Source organism: Rutilus rutilus (assembly GCF_951802725.1).
Source record: "Rutilus rutilus genome assembly, chromosome: 17".
NCBI classification, from domain to species: domain Eukaryota; kingdom Metazoa; phylum Chordata; class Actinopteri; order Cypriniformes; family Leuciscidae; genus Rutilus; species Rutilus rutilus.
The window spans coordinates 37,529,648-37,549,647 of record NC_140230.1 but is presented as its reverse complement, the minus strand read 5'-3'; the positions used below and the strand labels follow the sequence as shown (position 1 = coordinate 37,549,647).

Genomic DNA, 20,000 nt, shown 5'->3' with positions numbered 1-20,000 from the left:
TAAACCATTTAGTGCTTTGTAAGTAATCAGCAATATTTAAAAATGTATGCAACGTTTAATAGGCAGCCAATGCAGTTTTGACAGAACCGGGCTAATATGGTCATACTTCCTGGTTCTGGTAAGAACTCGAGCTGCTGCGTTTTGGACCAGCTGTAGTTTGTTTATTAAGCATGCAGGGCAACCACCCAGTAGAGCATTACAATAATCTAACCTTGAGGTCATGAACGCATGAACTAACTGTTCCGCATTTTTCATTGAAAGCATTTGTCATAATTTAGATATATTTTTAAGATGGAAGAATGCAGTTTTACAGATACTAGACACGTGACTTTCAAATGAAAGATTGGTATCAAAGAGCACACTCAGGTTCCTAACCGACGACGAAGACTTGACAGAGCAGCCATCGAGTGTTAAGACCCTTGGACACTGCCTCCGAAACGTTCGTCCGTCAAAAAAAAAAATCAAATCAGGTTTGATTTTCTGCATTTTTCGCATCCGTAGCAAGCATTTTGAATGGAGTTTTGACAATTTAGAGCCACCAAATCACGAATACGAAAAAACGCATGCGGAAATTTCGGACTCAGTGTTCAAGGATGTTTAGACAGTATTGTAGATTATTACGTGAGGAGGTTTTTGGTCCAATAATTAGAATCTCTGTTTTTTCAGAATTAAGTAGTAGGAAACTAGTCATCCAAGTCTTTATATCAGCTGTGCATTCCGTTCATTTTTGTGAATTGGCAAGTTTCGTCTGGGCGTGAAGAAATATAGAGCTGAGTATCATCAGCACAACAGTGAAAACTAATGCCATGCTTCCTAATGATATCTCCTAAGGGTAGCATGTACTGAGTGTGAGTGTGTGTAAGGGTAGCATGTACAGAGTGTGTGTGAGGGTAGCATGTACAGAGTGTGTGTGAGGGTAGCATGTACAGAGTGTGTGTGAGGGTAGCATGTACAGAGTGTGTGTGAGGGTAGCATGTACAGAGTGTGTGTAAGGGTAGCATGTACTGAGTGTGAGTGTGTGTAAGGGTAGCATGTACAGAGTGTGTGTGAGGGTAGCATGTACAGAGTGTGTGTGAGGGTAGCATGTACAGAGTGTGTGTAAGGGTAGCATGTACAGAGTGTGTGTAAGGGTAGCATGTACAGAGTGTGTGTAAGGGTAGCATGTACAGAGTGTGTGTGAGGGTAGCATGTACAGAGTGTGTGTAAGGGTAGCATGTACTGAGTGTGAGTGTGTGTAAGGGTAGCATGTACAGAGTGTGTGTGAGGGTAGCATGTACAGAGTGTGTGTGAGGGTAGCATGTACAGAGTGTGTGTGAGGGTAGCATGTACAGAGTGTGTGTGAGGGTAGCATGTACAGAGTGAACAGCAATGGTCCTAGTACTGAGCCTTGTGGTACGCCATACTGAACTTGTGATCGATGAGACATCTCTTCATTTACTGCTACAAACTGATAACGGTCAGATAAGTATGATTTAAACCATGCTAGTGTAATTCCACTAATGCCAACATAATTTTCTTGTCTATTTAAAATAATGTTGTGGTCAATAGTGTCTAATGCAGCACTAAGATCGAGTAACACTAATAGCGAGATACAACCACGATCGGATAAGAGCAAATCATTTGTGACTCTAATGAGAGCCGTCTCAGTACTATGGTACGGTCTAAATCCTGACTGAATGAAACTGACGAGTGAATGTTGACCCTGCAGGCAGAAGCTCTTAACAAACGCAGCCGCAGTCCTAGGTCAGACGCTCAATGGGGTAAGACAAGGCTGAACACCGCAGACACCAAACACACTGATCACACAACTAAACAACTGACGTCAAGCTGATGATATATCTTCAAATATCCCATGTTTTATTACAAAAAGCAGATTCATTATGAAGCAACAGACTCATATTTTCATTAGACCAGAATACAGGAGCGAATAATACAATAAAAAACAGTAAATTATTTATATGCTTATAAAAATAAAAAAAATGAAAGGCCTTCTTTTGGTTTAAAGCATCACATTCACACAGAAAGGGTTAGGGTTAGGTTAGCTCTGGCTGATGTAGTGACGTCTCAGTAAAGTGATGTGTGTAACTCAGAAGAAGTCTGTGATGTGAGCGTCAGTGGAAGCCGATGCGCAGCGCCCTGTTCTTCACCATGGTGAACTTGCAGACGAACACACGTGCGCAGGCCGGGTCTGCACGATACTGGTATGTTCTGGAGACGGTGGGTGGCGGATCCGCGGGAGTGACGGGCGGCTGGTGACGCGACGACTGAGACGGAGACAGAAACTGAGACGCTCCGGTGACGAACTCCACCAGACGACTGTACTGCAGCTCCGAGAGGCGCTCGCGAGACCCGTCGGCCTGAGAGACACAGACATGAGCTGTAGTATGGGTTTGTTTGTTTGATTATTTATATATAATATATTAATGCTTTGACAACATTGTGATACACAGTCATGCTAATAAAGCTCTTTTGAAATTGAAAACTGAGAGAGAGAGAGAGAGAAACTCTTTCAGAAGATGTGTAATAACAGTGAAAACATGGATTGCTGGATAATTATGTCAATGGCAGGGAAAGAGTTCATTTCAAGATTTACTACTACATTATTAGGATCAAATGTTGTATCTGTTAACATTAATTAATGCACTGTGAACCAGGGTTACATTTTATTTTAACTGCATTTTATTTTATTTAACTATTCTAACCTGTAACTATTCTAACCTGTAATATTTGACTGACGTTTGCCTACAGAACAACCCCTGGCTCTGCTCCCTTTTACCCAATCTCATCACTTCAGACTTATGTGCCATCCAGTGGCTAGCGCTCTGCAAGCGAACGCCGTCTGGTGCAGATCATCTCACAGAGGCTCTCTCTCGGACCGTCACCTGGACCGCTCCTGATGGAGGAATGATCTCACTCAACCAGAGTGGATGAGTCCGTGGACATTCTCAAGACACGGCTGAAGACGCATCTAACCCTAACCCTAACCCTAACCCAACACTTGATCCATTAATACTAACACTTTCTCTTCTATTCTACTCTATAGAATTGTTTTTTTAAAGTACATGTACTGCGTTGGATTGAAGGGTCATAGCACTTGCATATTGTTGTACTGCTTCTATTGTTCTCATTTGTAAGTCGCTTTGGATAAAAGCGTCTGCTTATGAATAAATGTAAAATGTAAATGTAATATTAAAATAAAAATTGAAAAATATTAATAAAAACTATAATAGTATCTTAAAATAACACATTTCATTTCGTTTCATTTGCTAACATTAACAACGGTTAATAAATGCAGAAATGTTTTAGTTTATGTTAGTTGTAGCATTAACAAATCAGACCTTAAAAGTTTTACCAAAAATCCTTCAGCAGTTTTTCCTCTCATTTGGTGCTTATTTTTAGGTTAATTACTGTTGAGTTCCTGAAGAGCGCTGTCTAAAAATATAACAAATAATATAAACTATAGTATTGTGACACAAGCATGTGCAGAGACGTGTGTGTGTGTGTGAGAGAGAGAGAGAGAGTGTGTGTGTGTGTGTGTGTGTGTGAGTCTGTGTGTATGAGTATGTGTGTGAGAGAGAGAGAGAGAGTGTGTTTGTGAGTGTGTGTGTACCTCTGTGTCACTGGTCACGCGGTGCTGCTGCAGTGTGAGTGTGATGCGTCCAGGCGTGTGTGTGTCGTGTTCACACTGGATCTCAGTGATGGGAAAGGCCTGCTGCTGCGCGTCCTCACACACACTGACCACGAACAGAACCTCTCCGCTCAGCAGCAGACAGCCGGCGTGTTCCTGACCTGACCCGCTCACCATACACACATCCAGAGCCATGTGCAGCTCGGGGCGGCCCAGAGACTGCAGCATCTTCCTGCAGACACACACACACAAACGGCCTGAGTCACAGGGCATTCTGGGGGATCACCCTCAGAATAAGGGTTTCACAAAATGAATTAAATCATACAAATGTCAAATAAAACGAATAATTTGACAACAATAACTATCAAAATAAAACATACTAAAAATGTCTTGTTCAATTATTGAAATATTAACTCATTTTTTTCTTTAGTTTTTATATTCTACAGCGTTTACACCTTTTATTACTTTCGATGCATCCAGTCGTTCATAATTAGAGGATAAGGTTTTTTATTATTATTACTATTTTGTTTTACTTACAAACAGCTATTTTTTACCCAATTAGATATTTTAAAGCTTTATTAAAAAAATATATATTCTTTACAGAAACTTTCATGATTTTTTAAATATTTTAATACTTTCCCTGACTTTTCAGGTCTTGACTCTTGATATATCCAGGTTCCCCTTCGATAGGGAACTCACACTACGTCGATGGCGCTTTGAGGAACGCCTCCGTGTGAACAGGTGTCTGAAATGCTTATCCAATCACGGCAATCGATATTGACCGGCGACAACCTATGACGTCACTACTAGTGTGACCCGGAAGTATGAAAGTGGCGCCTAGAGAATGTCGTCCACTTATTGTCTGAAGCGACTGTTTTGTTTGTACACTTCAACCTGAAACTTCTAAAGGTAATCATGTCTTGTGAAAAACGCTTCAGGAAGTGTGTGGATAGATATTTGACACCTGATGACACACACAACTTGTGCGTTTGTTTGGGCTCAGAGCACGCATGGTCAGTTCTTGAGGGATCTGCTTGTACCAGCTGTGAGATTTGCCTTGAGAAGAGGGACAGGCATCTGTGCCACGTGGTCCGGGTCCCGCTCGCGCTGAGGCAGACCAGGGACTGGAGTCGTGGGGTTTCAGAGGGAGCTCGCAGAGGAGTGTGAGAGAGTAGTTTATCTCTCACGCCCCTCTAGGGCTCGCGAGTTTGAGCTGCCGGATGAGGATGTGTTGTCTCTAGCGTCCTCTGATCCGGCAGCGAGTGCTCTGCTGGCAGCCCGAGAGAGGAGATGCTGATGAGGGTGAAGAGGATTTACAACCCGAACCCTCACAGCCACCTTGCCCCGCGTATGATGAGTTGTGAGTGTTATGAATCGTGCTCAGCGAGGCTTTGCTGCCGTAGGAGCGTGTGAGGGAAGAGAGCGCTTGTGGCAGACTTGACGAACGGTCTCTTTCCGGCCATAACGCTCCAGCTCCCGTGAGCCTTCCATTCCTGCCCAATCTACACAAAAGGCACGGAAGAACCCGCATTCATCGCCATCAGCGCAGTTGAGGGGATGCACGAACACGGGTATGTGTCGATGCCCCAATTGATGAGAGGTGCGCAATCTATCTTGTGGATGAAGAGGCATCGACACTGAGTGACCCGGCCCTGCCGCTTAAGCCACTAAAATATGACATCGCTCTTAAATGGCAGGGCATTCCCGGCAGCTGGTCTGGCTCTTCATGCCTTGCACACAATAGCGGTGTTGCAAGCATACCAGGCTGATCTGCTGAAAGATTTGGACCAAAGTCCGGGTCTCTCCCCTGACGCAGGACGAGCTGCGCCACACCACAGATTAGCTCTTCGGTGCACCAAACTAAAAGCCACCGCAAACGGACTCTCCATGGCGGCCAGGGATAGGCATCTGTGGTTGAACTGTGATTAAAGAAACAATGAGCTCATTTAAGTGACGAATACTTGATTGTTAACAAATTATTAGACTATAATGATTAATGATGATTTAAATCTTGCACAACACTGCGGTCCGAATCTGCGCTTCCTCACCCCAAGCGCTTCTTGCATCAGCCCTGAGGCTGGACCTATGATGAGTGATTCCTTCAGTATGGAGCCCTTCTATAGGTCTGGGGTCGGGTTCGGTAGTAAGTGCACTCTTTCGAGCTCTTTATGGTGATAGGCCTACATTTGTGAATGTCGTTCAGGCCATTGCTCTACGGCAGCAGGTTGAGCTCTGTAGGTCTTCTCCCTTTACGAGAGTTTTAGTAAGGTTGAACAGTAGACCTCAGTTCCCTGTTAGAAAGTATTAAGGGTTGTGTTGGGTAGGGTTTTTAGAGGATGGTGAAAATAGGGCCCTGATGTTCCCATATATAGGTAGGCTATGCATACCCTTTCCCAGAGGCCTCCTCTTATGTTGGACTCGGCAGGCTTATGTAGTGGGTAGTGCCAATCTGTGGTAGTGAACAGGTTGGCTTTATTATATGGAAAATTCTCTAGTCAGGCCACCGTTCATCCGAGCATCTGCGTGAGATGGCTTCCTCCCTATCAGGAGTTTTTCTACTGAGGCCACCGCTCTGTCAAGCTCCAGATAAAACTACAAATTCAAGCGTTGGCCCTCGTCGAGCCACCTTGATAGCCACCTTATACTAGAGCAGTAGTTCTCCTTTAACTTTCGAGAGTTGTTTTTGAGATTATAGATCTGAACTTCAGACATATAATATTCGAGTGGGGGCTGCCTCGATATCTGGCTTGGGCTTAGTAACTAGGAATTTGGTGGCGGTCTGCTAAGCATTCTCGCCTCGAGCCTCTCAGTATCTGAGTGTAGGCTCCTTAGAGCTAGAGTCAATCAGGAGATTTATTCCTGTAAATCTAGTTTTTCCTAGTACTGGCCTTCTCTTACTACAAGAGTCGTCTAGCCAAGGCCCGCCTTTCGCATTAGGTGTAAATGCTAGTGGTCATTTGAAACTGCCATTTCTGACGTTTCTGTCACAGCCATAATTTGGCATGCACTCCCTCAGCATGGTGGGTTGGTATATCGTTTCCCAAAGTGTCATCGATGCAGTGCGAGTTCCCTTTCGAAAGGGAACGTCTAGGTTACGACTGTAACCTATATTCCCTGAGAACAGGGAACGAGACACTGCGTCGCTAGCCATGCCTCGCGGATGCCTGCTGAACACTCCCTTCAGGTGAAAGTGGATGACATGTTCTCTAGGCGCCCCTTTTATACTTCTGGGTCGCACTAGTAGTGACGTCATAGGCTGTCGCCGGTCAATATCGATTGCTGTGATTGGATAAGCACGTTCACGCGGAGGCGTTCCTCAAAGCGTCATCGACGTAGTGCGAGTTCCCTATTCTCAGGGAACGTGTCGTAACCTGAAATGTTTTTGGGTCCTGGTTGTGAAGTGAAGCGTTGGTTTACCAGACGTATTTGACGTGGCTGTTGGAGGCGTCGGCTGATCTGGAGTCTGTCGGTGGGTGCAGCTGTTTGGGAAGCTGCCAGAGACCCGCGCCGTGCAGCAGACCTGCGACACACACACACACACACACACACACACACACGGGTCACTGCACACCTGCACATCAACACACTCTCCTGCGCGCGTGTCGATGAACGCCTCGTACCGTATCCTGTCTGCGACACCAGCTCAGCTGCTCCTCCGATTGGCTTGGTGAAAACTCCCACAATGCCTTTCCCCACCCCTGAGATGACACCGCGGGCCGTGTTGCTCGCCGAGCTCGGCAGATCCAGTGTCCGTGTGAACGTCTGCATGGGCTGATCCACGATTCCTGCGACCGCGCCTACACACACACACACACACACATCATTGATTCTGTTATTGTCCTGCTGATCACTGTGAGGCTGCTGTGAATGATCTGTGTTGTATACAGCGCTGCAGAAGTGTGTGTGTCTCACCCAGAATGGTTAAGGTTAATGATCTGTGTTGTATTAAGCACTCGTGTGTGTGTGTGTGTGTGTGTCTCACCCAGCAGGCTGATGCCCAGTCTGGACAGGCCTTGTCTCAGCCCGTCTCCCAGAGTCTCCGGCAGCTGCCTCCTCCACTCCTCCTGACGCATGTAATGCTCGTCGTCCAGTGACAGACGGTCCATGTTCCGCGCCAGACTCGTGGCCAGATTCGTGATGGACGTCAGAGTCCCTGTAGACACACACACAGACGTGTCAGCAGAAACACACGCTTGCACTCGTGATGGACGTGCTGCTGCTAAACGCGTCTCTGGAGGAACTTGATCATGTGGGCCAGTGAGAGACACACACACATTACATTTACATTTATGCATTTGGTAGACGCTTTTATCCAAAGCAACATTACATTGCATTTCAAGGTACACATTTTACATTCTTATCAGTTTTCAGTTCTTGCTTTCCCTGGGAATCGTTGCAACGCTCTACTGTTTGAGCTACAGGAAAGCTACAAGAAACACACACACACACACACGTCAACATCTGCACTGAGCTGCAGATACAAAACGCAGCAGGAGAATCAAACCATGCGGGACATTTTCTAAAGAAAATGCGAGTAGTTCTTGCCATAGTAGCAGCTAGGGTGTTTTGGATAGATTAGTGGAAGTTGTGATCACTGAAAGCACATGGAGATCTTCACATGTGTCGTGTCGTGTGTATCCTAAGACTTTTCATTCACTAACAGGTAATCTTCATATCACGGGTTTGTTCATTCAGTACTAACACCCAACTTAATAGTGGATGGAGACAGTTATTATTACAGACAAAGTGAGTGTGTGTGTGTGTGTGTATGTGTGTGTGCTTCACCTTTAGAGATGTGTTTGATGAATGAGTTGGTTCCTCTCGAGACGCCGCTGATAAAGGCTCCCGGCCCGCGAGTCAAACCCTCGTACGGCAACCGGAAGAAATCTGACACGCCGTTCCCGATACTCCGAACGAGACTGGCGGGACTGCCGAGAATCTCCAGAGAGCCAACAACCCAACCTACACACACATACACACACACACAAATCGGCACATGTTGATTTATCTGAAACACAGTGACTGTAGAGTGACGCATCTATCGACTCATTTCTGTCACGAACGGAAGCTCACGGATGTTCAGTTCTCAGGTGTGTGTGAGAGACGCACCTGCGCGGAAGAGCGCGCCGGCGGCGTAGTGCATGGCGAGTGTGTGTACAAGCTGGCGTGAGGTGGTACAGACGGGGCCGCGCTCGAACAGCGAGAAGGACAGCGGCGTGTGGTCCGAGGCGATGTAGAGCTTCAGAGACGCATGGATGGAGAGCAGCAGCTGAAGGGGTTCGATCGAGAGCTTCTGCAGGTGTAGCGGCGTCACCAGCGCACGCATCGACTCCAGCACCTCCCGCGGGAGCCCCGCCCCTTCGCCACGCACAGCCAGGGTGCATTCTGGGATGTAGGTGTGGAGGAGCGTCTTCATGTAGTAGAGGAAGGTGTCCTCCAGATACACGCGTGCCGGGCGGATGCGCAGCGAGAGCCGGTCCAGCTGTCCGGAGCCGGTGACCGTGAGGCTCAGAGAGAAGAAGCAGGCGTGGCAAAACTCCTGCGGGGTCAGCGTGGGGTCGCCCGGGGTCAGCGCGGGGTCGCCTGGCGGTTCCTGGCACATGATGACGGGGAAGTGGAAGCTGGCGCGCTGGTACAGCTGGTTGTCCACCTGCAGGCCTCCGCAGAGCACCTGTACGGTGTGGTCGGTGTGGTCGGGTGGAGCGTCGGGTGGAGGATCGATGGCCGGCAGCAGGAGCAGGAGTTTAGAGACGGTGAGACGCAGCAGCTCCACTGAACCGGACCGGCTGGTGATGTCATCACAGAGCGCCACGCTCGCCTCGGTCAGCAGAACCCTGAAGGACAGCAGCGGACTGGACGGCCTGCAAGAAATACACAAAGTCATCATGAAATCAAGAGACCATTTAAGTTTCCTTATGGAATATTGCAGTGTTTCTTGTAAATGATTTATGGGTGCACATCATCATAATTGTGTTAATAATCTTGAATCAGAATAAGTTCCTCTTGCAGCATCTCTTCTCTTCTCTGATGACGAGGGCGGGGCAACCTGTCACTCACATGAGATCCACCAATATCAAACCACAACCATCCAACCATCCAATCAATTCCTCACAGTTACAATCAAGCCCCGCCCACATTTGTTCTTGTTCCAGAAGCGTTTCACTCGGATATACGGCACAATAAAGAAGAAAAGAGCAGCGCAACTTCCCTTTCATGCGACTCTGACTGAAACACTGCCCTCCGGTGGAGAGACTCCACACACACACACACATGCCCTCCGGTGGAGAGACTCCACACACACACACGCCCTCCGGTGGAGAGACTCCACACACACACACACACACACACACGCCCTCCGGTGGAGAGACTCCACACACACACACACACACACACGCCTTCCGGTGGAGACACTCCACACACACACACACGCCCTCCGGTGGAGAGACTCCACACACACACACACACACGCACACACACGCCTTCCGGTGGAGACATTCCACACACACACACACGCACACACACACACACACTCCAGTGGAGAGACTCCACACACACACACACACATGCCCTCCGGTGGAGAGACTCCACACACACACATGCCCTCCGGTGGAGTGACTCCACACACACACACACACACACACGCTCTCTGGTGGAGTGACTCCACACACACACGCAGCAGGAGTGTGTTGTACCCGAGGTGTGTGACGGCGTCTGCAGCGCTGCTCTCTGGTGCCAGTGTCAGTGTGATCGAGCCGCTCTGCTGAACAACATCGATGTACAAACAGCCGAAACCAGGAAGAAAAACAACCTACAAAACACACAGAGATCAAGAGATCCGGTCATGAGGACTGGGATGTTTTTTCCTCTCAAACTTTATTATTTTACGGTGAAATTACAATAGGACTATTAGTTATTTTGTTTAATATTTTAAATCAATAATAATAATAATAGTTATAATAAAAATTGCAAATGCCAACAAACAAGTACAATAAACCTGGAGCTATTTTTTGTATTATAAATCACATTTTAAATCACAATGACAATTTTTATCAGGAAATTCAGAGTATTTCCTCCTCATGTCGTGCAGCATTCAGGTGTTGTTGTGTGTTGTTGTGCACCTGTGTTCCAGGACTACTGATGTCAAAGGCGTCAGTCCAGCCTGGTGATGTGGGCGTGTCCATGAGGCTGGTGGGCGTGTCCGAGGGGCTGGGGGGCATGTCCGTGATGATGCACAGCTGCAGGGTGGGCAGCGTCTCTTTCTGTCGGCACTCAGGAAAACTGGAGGCTTGATAAAACAACTCATGATGGACAGAAGAGAGAGCAGGAACCGCCCGGCTGAACACCTCCGACCTCACAGGCTCTGAAACACACACACTTATGATCTTTAACACTGTGTGTGTGTGTGTGTGTGTGTGTGTGTGAGAGAGAGAGAGAGAGAGAGAGTGTGTCTGTGTGTGTATGTGTGTGTGTGTGAGAGAGAGAGATAGAGAGAGTGTGTGTGTCTGTGTGTGTGTGTGAAAGAGAGAGAGAGGGAGTGTGTGTGTGTGTGTGTATGTGTGAGAGAGAGAGAGTGAGAGAGAGTGTGTGTGTGTGTGTCTGTGAGAGAGAGAGAGAGAGAGAGAGAGAGAGAGAGTGTGTGTGTGTGTGTGTGTGTGTGTGTGTCTGTGAGAGAGAGAGAGAGAGAGAGAGAGAGAGAGAGTGTGTGTGTGTGTGTGTGTGTGAGAGAGAGAGAGAGAGAGAGAGAGTGAGTGAGTGTGTGTGTGTGTGTGTGTGTATGTGAGAGAGAGAGAGAGAGAGAGAGAGAGTGAGAGTGAGTGTGTGTGTGTGTGAGAGAGAGAGAGAGAGAGAGAGAGAGAGAGAGAGAGAGAAAGAGAGAGAGGGAGAGTGAGTGTGTGTGTGTGTGTCAGTGTGTGTGTGTTACCCCTGACGTTCTCCTGCAGTAAGAGGCTCTTGGGGCAGCGGTTGTGAATCATCATTCGTGGACACTGATCTTCACTCACTGTCAGATACGTGACGCCCAGATGCTCCTGACAGGTTAGAACCAGAGGCCTGAAACACACACACACACACAAACACACAGATGAGTCCCTCACTGACCACAGACGAGACGCCCGGGTGCGTCATTAATAAACACCAGACTCACAGAATGAATGTTTGACCTCATGTGTTTCTCAGCACGTCTGATCTCACACTCAGCCGAGGGTTTTAGGGTTAAAGGTAAATTACTGATTTATCAGATGAGAACATTAGAACTGAATTGAGCTGAATGATGAAACTATTGTCTTATAGCTGAATTTGTTTCATTACTGATGAATTTTGCAACATTAACACTCATTTTCCCCTTTATTACTGTGAAGCTGCTTTGAAACTCTGTCGCCATCTTGAGGCCTGAGGTGTGTTTGCAGCTCTACAGTGTTTGCTGTGTTTCTGTCAGCTTTACTTCTACAGCTTTATACAGTGCAGATCGTCTCAGAGCAGCTTCACAGTAATAAACAGGAGAATCACAGAATCACTGATGAAACTTCATCAAATATGAGAGAAACTCAGGAGTGAAGCAGCTCTACAGAAGATGGGAGAGTCATTGTTCTCTATAGTGTGTGTGTGTCACCTGGTGTTGAAGGGCCAGTGTGCGTGCGGCTCCACCGGCACAGGAACGCTCTGTCTGGGGAAGTCGGTTCGCACAGGAGCCGCAGGACTCCACTCGACTCCCTCAAGGCTCAACAGAACCTGCTTCGACCTCAGCTGCTCGTCCTCTGCTGTCGGACCGACCCGCAGAATGTCCCAGAACGGCACCGCACAGATCACCTGATCCCCGGCCGATCCCGCGGGACCCAGAGAGAAGCTGGAGGAGTCTGGGACGGGACAGGGCTGACGACAGAGAGACACGTTTCTTTCGACTGTTCATGACTTTCACCTCAATGTGTGTGTGTGTTTTGTGTTGTTCTTGTGAGTGTGTATTGTACCTGCTCAGGTGTGTGTGTGTGTTGTTGTGTTTGTGAGTGTGTGTGTTGTGTTTGTGAGTGTTGTACCTGCTCAGGTGTGTGTGTGTTGTTGTGTTTGTGAGTGTGTGTGTGTGTTGTGTTTGTGAGTGTGTGTGTTGTGTTTGTGAGTGTGAGTGTTTTACCTGCTCAGGTGTGTGTGTGTTTTTGTGAGTGTGTGTTGTGTTTGTGAGTGTGTGGTGTTGTGTTTGTGAGTGTGTGTGTTGTGTTTGTGAGTGTGAGTGTGTTACCTGCTCAGGTGTGTCTGGGTGTTGTTGTGTTTGTGAGTGTGTGGTGTTGTGTTTGTGAGTGTGAGTGTGTTACCTGCTCAGGTGTGTGTGGGTGTTGTTGTGTTTGTGAGTGTGTGGTGTTGTGTTTGTGGGTGTGAGTGTGTTACCTGCTCAGGTGTGTGTGGGTGTTGTTGTGTTTGTGAGTGTGTGTGTTGTGTTTGTGAGTGTGAGTGTGTTACCTGCTCAGGTGTGTGTGGGTGTTGTTGTGTTTGTGAGTGTGTGGTGTTGTGTTTGTGAGTGTGAGTGTGTTACCTGCTCAGGTGTGTGTGGGTGTTGTTGGATCACAGCTCTACACTTGATGGTGTTTGTCGTGTTGTTCACCAGAACTGTTTTATCCTCAATCTGCAAAACCTGAATCCCGTATTTCACTGAAGACGACACACAAAACTGACAGAGCTGCAGAGAGAGAGAGAGAGAGAGAGAGAGAGAGAGAGAGAGAGAGAGAGAGAGACTAGTTATTTATTCCAGATTAAACTCACCCATGCAGAATAGGGCTGCATGATTAATCGAAATGAAACCACATGCGATTTGGCAAAGGCTGCGATTATTTTATGTGGAGCTTATCAGTGAAGTACGGCTCTGTGATCAGTAGTAACACCAGAGTCTCACACACACTCCATCTGAACACCACAGTCTCACACACACTCCATCTGAACACCAGAGTCTCACACACACACTCCATCTGAACACTAGAGGGCGTCTCACACACACACTCCATCTGAACACCAGAGTCTCACACACACTCCATCTGAACACCAGAGTCTCACACACACTCCATCTGAACACCAGAGTCTCACACACACTCCATCTGAACACCAGAGTCTCACACACACACTCCATCTGAACACTAGAGGGCGTCTCACACACACACTCCATCTGAACACCAGAGTCTCACACACACTCCATCTGAACACCAGAGTCTCACACACACTCCATCTGAACACCAGAGTCTCACACACACACCATTGAACACCAGAGTCTCACACACACACTCCATCTGAACACTAGAGGGCGTCTCACACACACACTCCATCTGAACACCAGAGGGCGTCTCACACACACACACCACATATGCCTCGCAGAAGGCATCCCTTTGGGTATCATCCTATCTGTAGCGGAATAAACAGAAAATTGAAATGCTTTGATTCATTTATTAAATGTCTTTTGTTGGACAAGAGGTTCATAAATGCTTCTCAGGTTTGGAAAGATGTTTGGCGTGTGTTGCTTTTTCAAATGCACATTATAATCGACTCAAACTCACAGTGCTTTCAGATGGAGCAGCGTTTACTGAGCTGTACGTCACTGACAAGCTGCGCATAACAAATCACAGCCTACGCCATTTCAAAAATTACAATAATCCAAATCGGTTTAAGCGCGATTTCATGTTAATTGCGATTAATCGTGCAGCCCTAATGCAGACACAGGTAACAGTGATGATAGCCTAACACACACATACACACCTTGAGTTTTCCGGGCTGTGTGCCGAGTGTGATGTCCGTGTGTATGTATCCCTCCTCATCCAGCAGCAGGACCTCAGCTCCGCCCCCTTCTGGCCACCGTGGCGACGACACCTCGTGGACCAATCGCACGGCAGGAGACTTGTGCACCGTGTTAGTGTGCGGCCAATAGATGCCAATCTGGAAGGCATCCTGTGGGTCACACACACGCGATCAGGACAGACGTGACAGGGAGATTCTGTTCTCAACATTATTGTGATGCAGACAGACAGTGAGACAGACAGACAGACAGACAGACAGACGGACAGACAGTGAGACAGACAGACAGACAGACAGTGAGACAGACAGTGAGACAGACAGAGAGACAGACCTTGAAGTTGGGCGGTACGATGGTTCTCCCGGCTGGAATCTGCACTACGATGCTCTCGGCCTCAAACATCCACAGGTCCCAGTGCGAGCGGTTCACCAGTAGAGCCCAGGGCAACAGCTCCACCAGCAGTGTGTTCAGACCCGCGCGCCACACACTCAGGCGCACCTGCATCGGGCTGTCCCACTGCGCCACCGGCTCCACCGCACACCTGCACACACACACCGTCATATCACCATATTAAAGTTTTAACTATAGTGATAATGATAATGATAATTATAATAATAACTACAGTGATAGTATATAATGATAAACTATAGTGATAACTAAAACAATAACTATAACTATAATGATAACGTGTGTGTGTGTGTGTGTGCACATAAGTATTCACAGCTTTTGCTCAATACTTTGTTGAAGAACCTTTGGCACCAATTACAGCCTCAAGTGTTTTTGAGTATGATGCTGCAAGCTTGGCACACCTGTTTTTAGGCAGTTTCTGCCATTCTTCTTTACAGAACCTCTCAAGCTCCATCAGGTTGGATGGGGAGTGTCGGTGCACAGCCATCTTCAGATCTCTCCAGAGACGCTCAATCGGGTTCGAGTCTGGGCTCTGGTGGGCCACTCAAGGACATTCACAGAGTTGTCCCGTAGACACTCCTCTGTTATCTTGGCTGTGTGCTGAGGGTCGTTGTCCTGTTGGAAGATGAACCGTCGCCATAGTCTGAGGTCCAGAGCTCTGGAACAGGTTTCCATCATGGACATCTCTGTACATTCATCTTTCCCTCAATCCTGACGAGTCTCCCTGTTCCTCATCTTTCCCTCGATCCTCCCAGTTCCTCATCTTTCCCTCCATCCTAACGAGACTCCCAGTTCCTCATCTTTCCCTCGATCCTGACGAGTCTCCCTGTTCCTCATCTTTCCCTCGATCCTGACTAGTCTCCTGGTTCCTAATCTTTGCCTCGATCCTGACGAGACTCCCAGTTCCTCATCTTTCCCTCCATCCTAACGAGACTCCCAGTTCCTCATCTTTCCCTCGATCCTGACTAGTCTCCCAGTTCCTCATCTTTCCCTCGATCCTGACTAGTCTCCTGGTACCTAATCTTTCCCTCGATCCCGGCGAGACTCCCAGTTCCTCATCTTTCCCTCGATCCTGACGAGTCTCCTGGTTCCTCATCTTTCCCTCATTGTTCTTCTGGAAGGTTCTCAGGCCTGATTGGTGGAGAGCTGCAGAGATGGTTGTTCTTCTGGAAGGTTCTCAGGCCTGATTGGTGGAGAGCTGCAGAGGTGGTCTGTTCTTCTGGAAGGTTCTCAGGCCTGATTGGTGGAGAGCTGCAGAGATGGTTGTTCTTCTGGAAGGTTCTCAGGCCTGATTGGTGGAGTTCTGCAGAGGTGGTCTGTTCTTCTGGAAGGTTCTCAGGCCTGATTGGTGGAGTTCTGCAGAGGTGGTCTGTTCTTCTGGAAGGTTCTCAGGCCTGATTGGTGGAGAGCTGGAGAGATGGTTGTTCTTCTGGAAGGTTCTCAGGCCTGACTGGTGGAGAGCTGCAGAGATGGTTGTTCTTCTGGAAGGTTCTCAGGCCTGATTGGCGGAGACCTGCAGAGATGGTTGTTCTTCTGGAAGGTTCTCAGGCCTGATTAGCGGAGAGCTGCAAAGATGGTTGTTCTTCTGGAAGGTTCTCAGGCCTGATTGGCGGAGACCTGCAGAGATGGTTGTTCTTCTGGAAGGTTCTCAGGCCTGATTGGTGGAGAGCTGGAGAGATGGTTGTTCTTCTGGAAGGTTCTCAGGCCTGACTGGTGGAGAGCTGCAGAGATGGTTGTTCTTCTGGAAGGTTCTCAAGCCTGATTAGCGGAGAGCTGCAGAGATGGTTGTTCTTCTGGAAGGTTCTCAGGCCTGATTGGCGGAGACCTGCAGAGATGGTTGTTCTTCTGGAAGGTTCTCAGGCCTGATTGGCGGAGACCTGCAGAGATGGTTGTTCTTCTGGAAGGTTCTCAGGCCTGATTGGTGGAGAGCTGGAGAGATGGTTGTTCTTCTGGAAGGTTCTCAGGCCTGACTGGTGGAGAGCTGCAGAGATGGTTGTTCTTCTGGAAGGTTCTCAGGCCTGATTGGCAGAGACCTGCAGAGATGGTTGTTCTTCTGGAAGGTTCTCAGGCCTGATTGGTGGAGAGCTGCAGAGATGGTTGTTCTTCTGGAAGGTTCCTAAGTCTGATTGGTGGAGAGCTGCAGAGGTGGTCTGTTCTTCTGGAAGGTTCTCAGGCCTGATTGGTGGAGATCTGCAGAGATGGTTGTTCTTCTGGAAGGTTCCTAAGTCTGATTGGTGGAGAGCTGCAGAGGTGGTCTGTTCTTCTGGAAGGTTCTCAGGCCTGATTGGTGGAGATCTGCAGAGATGGTTGTTCTTCTGGAAGGTTCTCAGGCCTGATTGGTGGAGTTCTGCAGAGGTGGTCTGTTCTTCTGGAAGGTTCTCAGGCCTGATTGGTGGAGAGCTGGAGAGATGGTTGTTCTTCTGGAAGGTTCTCAGGCCTGATTGGTGGAGATCTGCAGAGATGGTTGTTCTTCTGGAAGGTTCTCAAGCCTGATTAGCGGAGAGCTGCAGAGATGGTTGTTCTTCTGGAAGGTTCTCAGGCCTGATTGGCGGAGACCTGCAGAGATGGTTGTTCTTCTGGAAGGTTCTCAGGCCTGCAGAGGTTCTCAGGCCTGCAGAGATGGTTGTTCTTCTGGAAGGTTCTCAGGCCTGACTGGTGGAGAGGTGGTCTGTTCTTCTGGAAGGTTCTCAGGCCTGATTGGTGGAGATCTGCAGAGATGGTTGTTCTTCTGGAAGGTTCCTAAGTCTGATTAGTGGAAAGCTGTAGAGATGGTTGTTCTTCTGGAAGGTTCTCAGGCCTGATTGGTGGAGTTCTGCAGAGGTGGTCTGTTCTTCTGGAAGGTTCTCAGGCCTGATTGGTGGAGAGCTGGAGAGATGGTTGTTCTTCTGGAAGGTTCTCAGGCCTGACTGGTGGAGAGCTGCAGAGATGGTTGTTCTTCTGGAAGGTTCTCAGGCCTGATTGGCGGAGACCTGCAGAGATGGTTGTTCTTCTGGAAGGTTCTCAGGCCTGATTAGCGGAGAGCTGCAAAGATGGTTGTTCTTCTGGAAGGTTCTCAGGCCTGATTGGCGGAGACCTGCAGAGATGGTTGTTCTTCTGGAAGGTTCTCAGGCCTGATTGGTGGAGAGCTGGAGAGATGGTTGTTCTTCTGGAAGGTTCTCAGGCCTGACTGGTGGAGAGCTGCAGAGATGGTTGTTCTTCTGGAAGGTTCTCAAGCCTGATTAGCGGAGAGCTGCAGAGATGGTTGTTCTTCTGGAAGGTTCTCAGGCCTGATTGGCGGAGACCTGCAGAGATGGTTGTTCTTCTGGAAGGTTCTCAGGCCTGATTGGCGGAGACCTGCAGAGATGGTTGTTCTTCTGGAAGGTTCTCAGGCCTGATTGGTGGAGAGCTGCAGAGATGGTTGTTCTTCTGGAAGGTTCTCAGGCCTGACTGGTGGAGAGCTGCAGAGATGGTTGTTCTTCTGGAAGGTTCTCAGGCCTGATTGGCGGAGACCTGCAGAGATGGTTGTTCTTCTGGAAGGTTCTCAGGCCTGATTGGCGGAGACCTGCAGAGATGGTTGTTCTTCTGGAAGGTTCTCAGGCCTGATTGGCGGAGACCTGCAGAGATGGTTGTTCTTCTGGAAGGTTCTCAGGCCTGATTGGCGGAGACCTGCAGAGATGGTTGTTCTTCTGGAAGGTTCTCAGGCCTGATTGGTGGAGAGCTGGAGAGATGGTTGTTCTTCTGGAAGGTTCTCAGGCCTGACTGGTGGAGAGCTGCAGAGATGGTTGTTCTTCTGGAAGGTTCTCAGGCCTGATTGGCGGAGACCTGCAGAGATGGTTGTTCTTCTGGAAGGTTCTCAGGCCTGATTGGCGGAGACCTGCAGAGATGGTTGTTCTTCTGGAAGGTTCTCAGGCCTGATTGGCGGAGACCTGCAGAGATGGTTGTTCTTCTGGAAGGTTCTCAGGCCTGATTGGCGGAGACCTGCAGAGATGGTTGTTCTTCTGGAAGGTTCTCAGGCCTGATTGGTGGAGAGCTGGAGAGATGGTTGTTCTTCTGGAAGGTTCTCAGGCCTGACTGGTGGAGAGCTGCAGAGATGGTTGTTCTTCTGGAAGGTTCTCAGGCCTGATTGGCGGAGACCTGCAGAGATGGTTGTTCTTCTGGAAGATTCTCAGGCCTGATTGGCGGAGACCTGCAGAGATGGTTGTTCTTCTGGAAGGTTCTCAGGCCTGATTGGCGGAGACCTGCAGAGATGGTTGTTCTTCTGGAAGGTTCTCAGGCCTGATTGGCGGAGAGCTGGAGAGATGGTTGTTCTTCTGGAAGGTTCTCAGGCCTGACTGGTGGAGAGCTGCAGAGATGGTTGTTCTTCTGGAAGGTTCTCAGGCCTGATTGGCGGAGACCTGCAGAGATGGTTGTTCTTCTGGAAGGTTCTCAGGCCTGATTGGTGGAGAGCTGCAGAGATGGTTGTTCTTCTGGAAGGTTCCTAAGTCTGATTGGTGGAGAGCTGCAGAGGTGGTCTGTTCTTCTGGAAGGTTCTCAGGCCTGATTGGTGGAGATCTGCAGAGATGGTTGTTCTTCTGGAAGGTTCCTAAGTCTGATTGGTGGAGAGCTGCAGAGGTGGTCTGTTCTTCTGGAAGGTTCTCAGGCCTGATTGGTGGAGATCTGCAGAGATGGTTGTTCTTCTGGAAGGTTCTCAGGCCTGATTGGTGGAGTTCTGCAGAGGTGGTCTGTTCTTCTGGAAGGTTCTCAGGCCTGATTGGTGGAGAGCTGGAGAGATGGTTGTTCTTCTGGAAGGTTCTCAGGCCTGATTGGTGGAGATCTGCAGAGATGGTTGTTCTTCTGGAAGGTTCTCAGGCCTGACTGGTGGAGAGCTGCAGAGATGGTTGTTCTTCTGGAAGGTTCTCAGGCCTGATTGGCGGAGACCTGCCGAGATGGTTGTTCTTCTGGAAGGTTCTCAGGCCTGATTGGCGGAGAGCTGCAAAGATGGTTGTTCTTCTGGAAGGTTCTCAGGCCTGATTGGCAGAGAGCTGCAGAGATGGTTGTTCTTCTGGAAGGTTCCTAAGTCTGATTAGTGGAGAGCTGCAGAGGTGGTCTGTTCTTCTGGAAGGTTCTCAGGCCTGATTGGTGGAGATCTGCAGAGATGGTTGTTCTTCTGGAAGGTTCCTAAGTCTGATTAGTGGAAAGCTGTAGAGATGGTTGTTCTTCTGGAAGGTTCTCAGGTCTGACTGG

At 48.5% G+C, this 20,000-nt stretch overlaps 1 protein-coding gene across 2 annotated transcripts in view; it reads right to left on the bottom strand.

Annotated features, from left to right (window-relative positions):
* Nucleotides 1-1,836: 1,836 nt before the first annotated feature.
* Nucleotides 1,837-20,000, bottom strand: part of vps13b (vacuolar protein sorting 13 homolog B) — a 186,619-nt gene continuing 168,455 nt past the window's right edge. For both annotated transcript variants that reach the window (XM_084385522.1, XM_084385521.1), the window contains exons 49-62: nt 14,724-14,931; nt 14,357-14,545; nt 13,149-13,292; nt 12,237-12,496; nt 11,550-11,677; nt 10,747-10,988; nt 10,321-10,436; nt 8,738-9,489; nt 8,414-8,590; nt 7,611-7,781; nt 7,249-7,425; nt 7,046-7,148; nt 3,611-3,860; nt 1,837-2,357 (exon numbers count right to left, since the gene is read on the bottom strand). In XM_084385522.1, the coding sequence (XP_084241648.1) occupies nt 2,112-2,357; nt 3,611-3,860; nt 7,046-7,148; nt 7,249-7,425; nt 7,611-7,781; nt 8,414-8,590; nt 8,738-9,489; nt 10,321-10,436; nt 10,747-10,988; nt 11,550-11,677; nt 12,237-12,496; nt 13,149-13,292; nt 14,357-14,545; nt 14,724-14,931 (3,163 nt within the window). In that variant the 3' untranslated portion in view covers nt 1,837-2,111. The remainder of the gene's footprint in view (nt 2,358-3,610; nt 3,861-7,045; nt 7,149-7,248; nt 7,426-7,610; nt 7,782-8,413; nt 8,591-8,737; nt 9,490-10,320; nt 10,437-10,746; nt 10,989-11,549; nt 11,678-12,236; nt 12,497-13,148; nt 13,293-14,356; nt 14,546-14,723; nt 14,932-20,000) is intronic.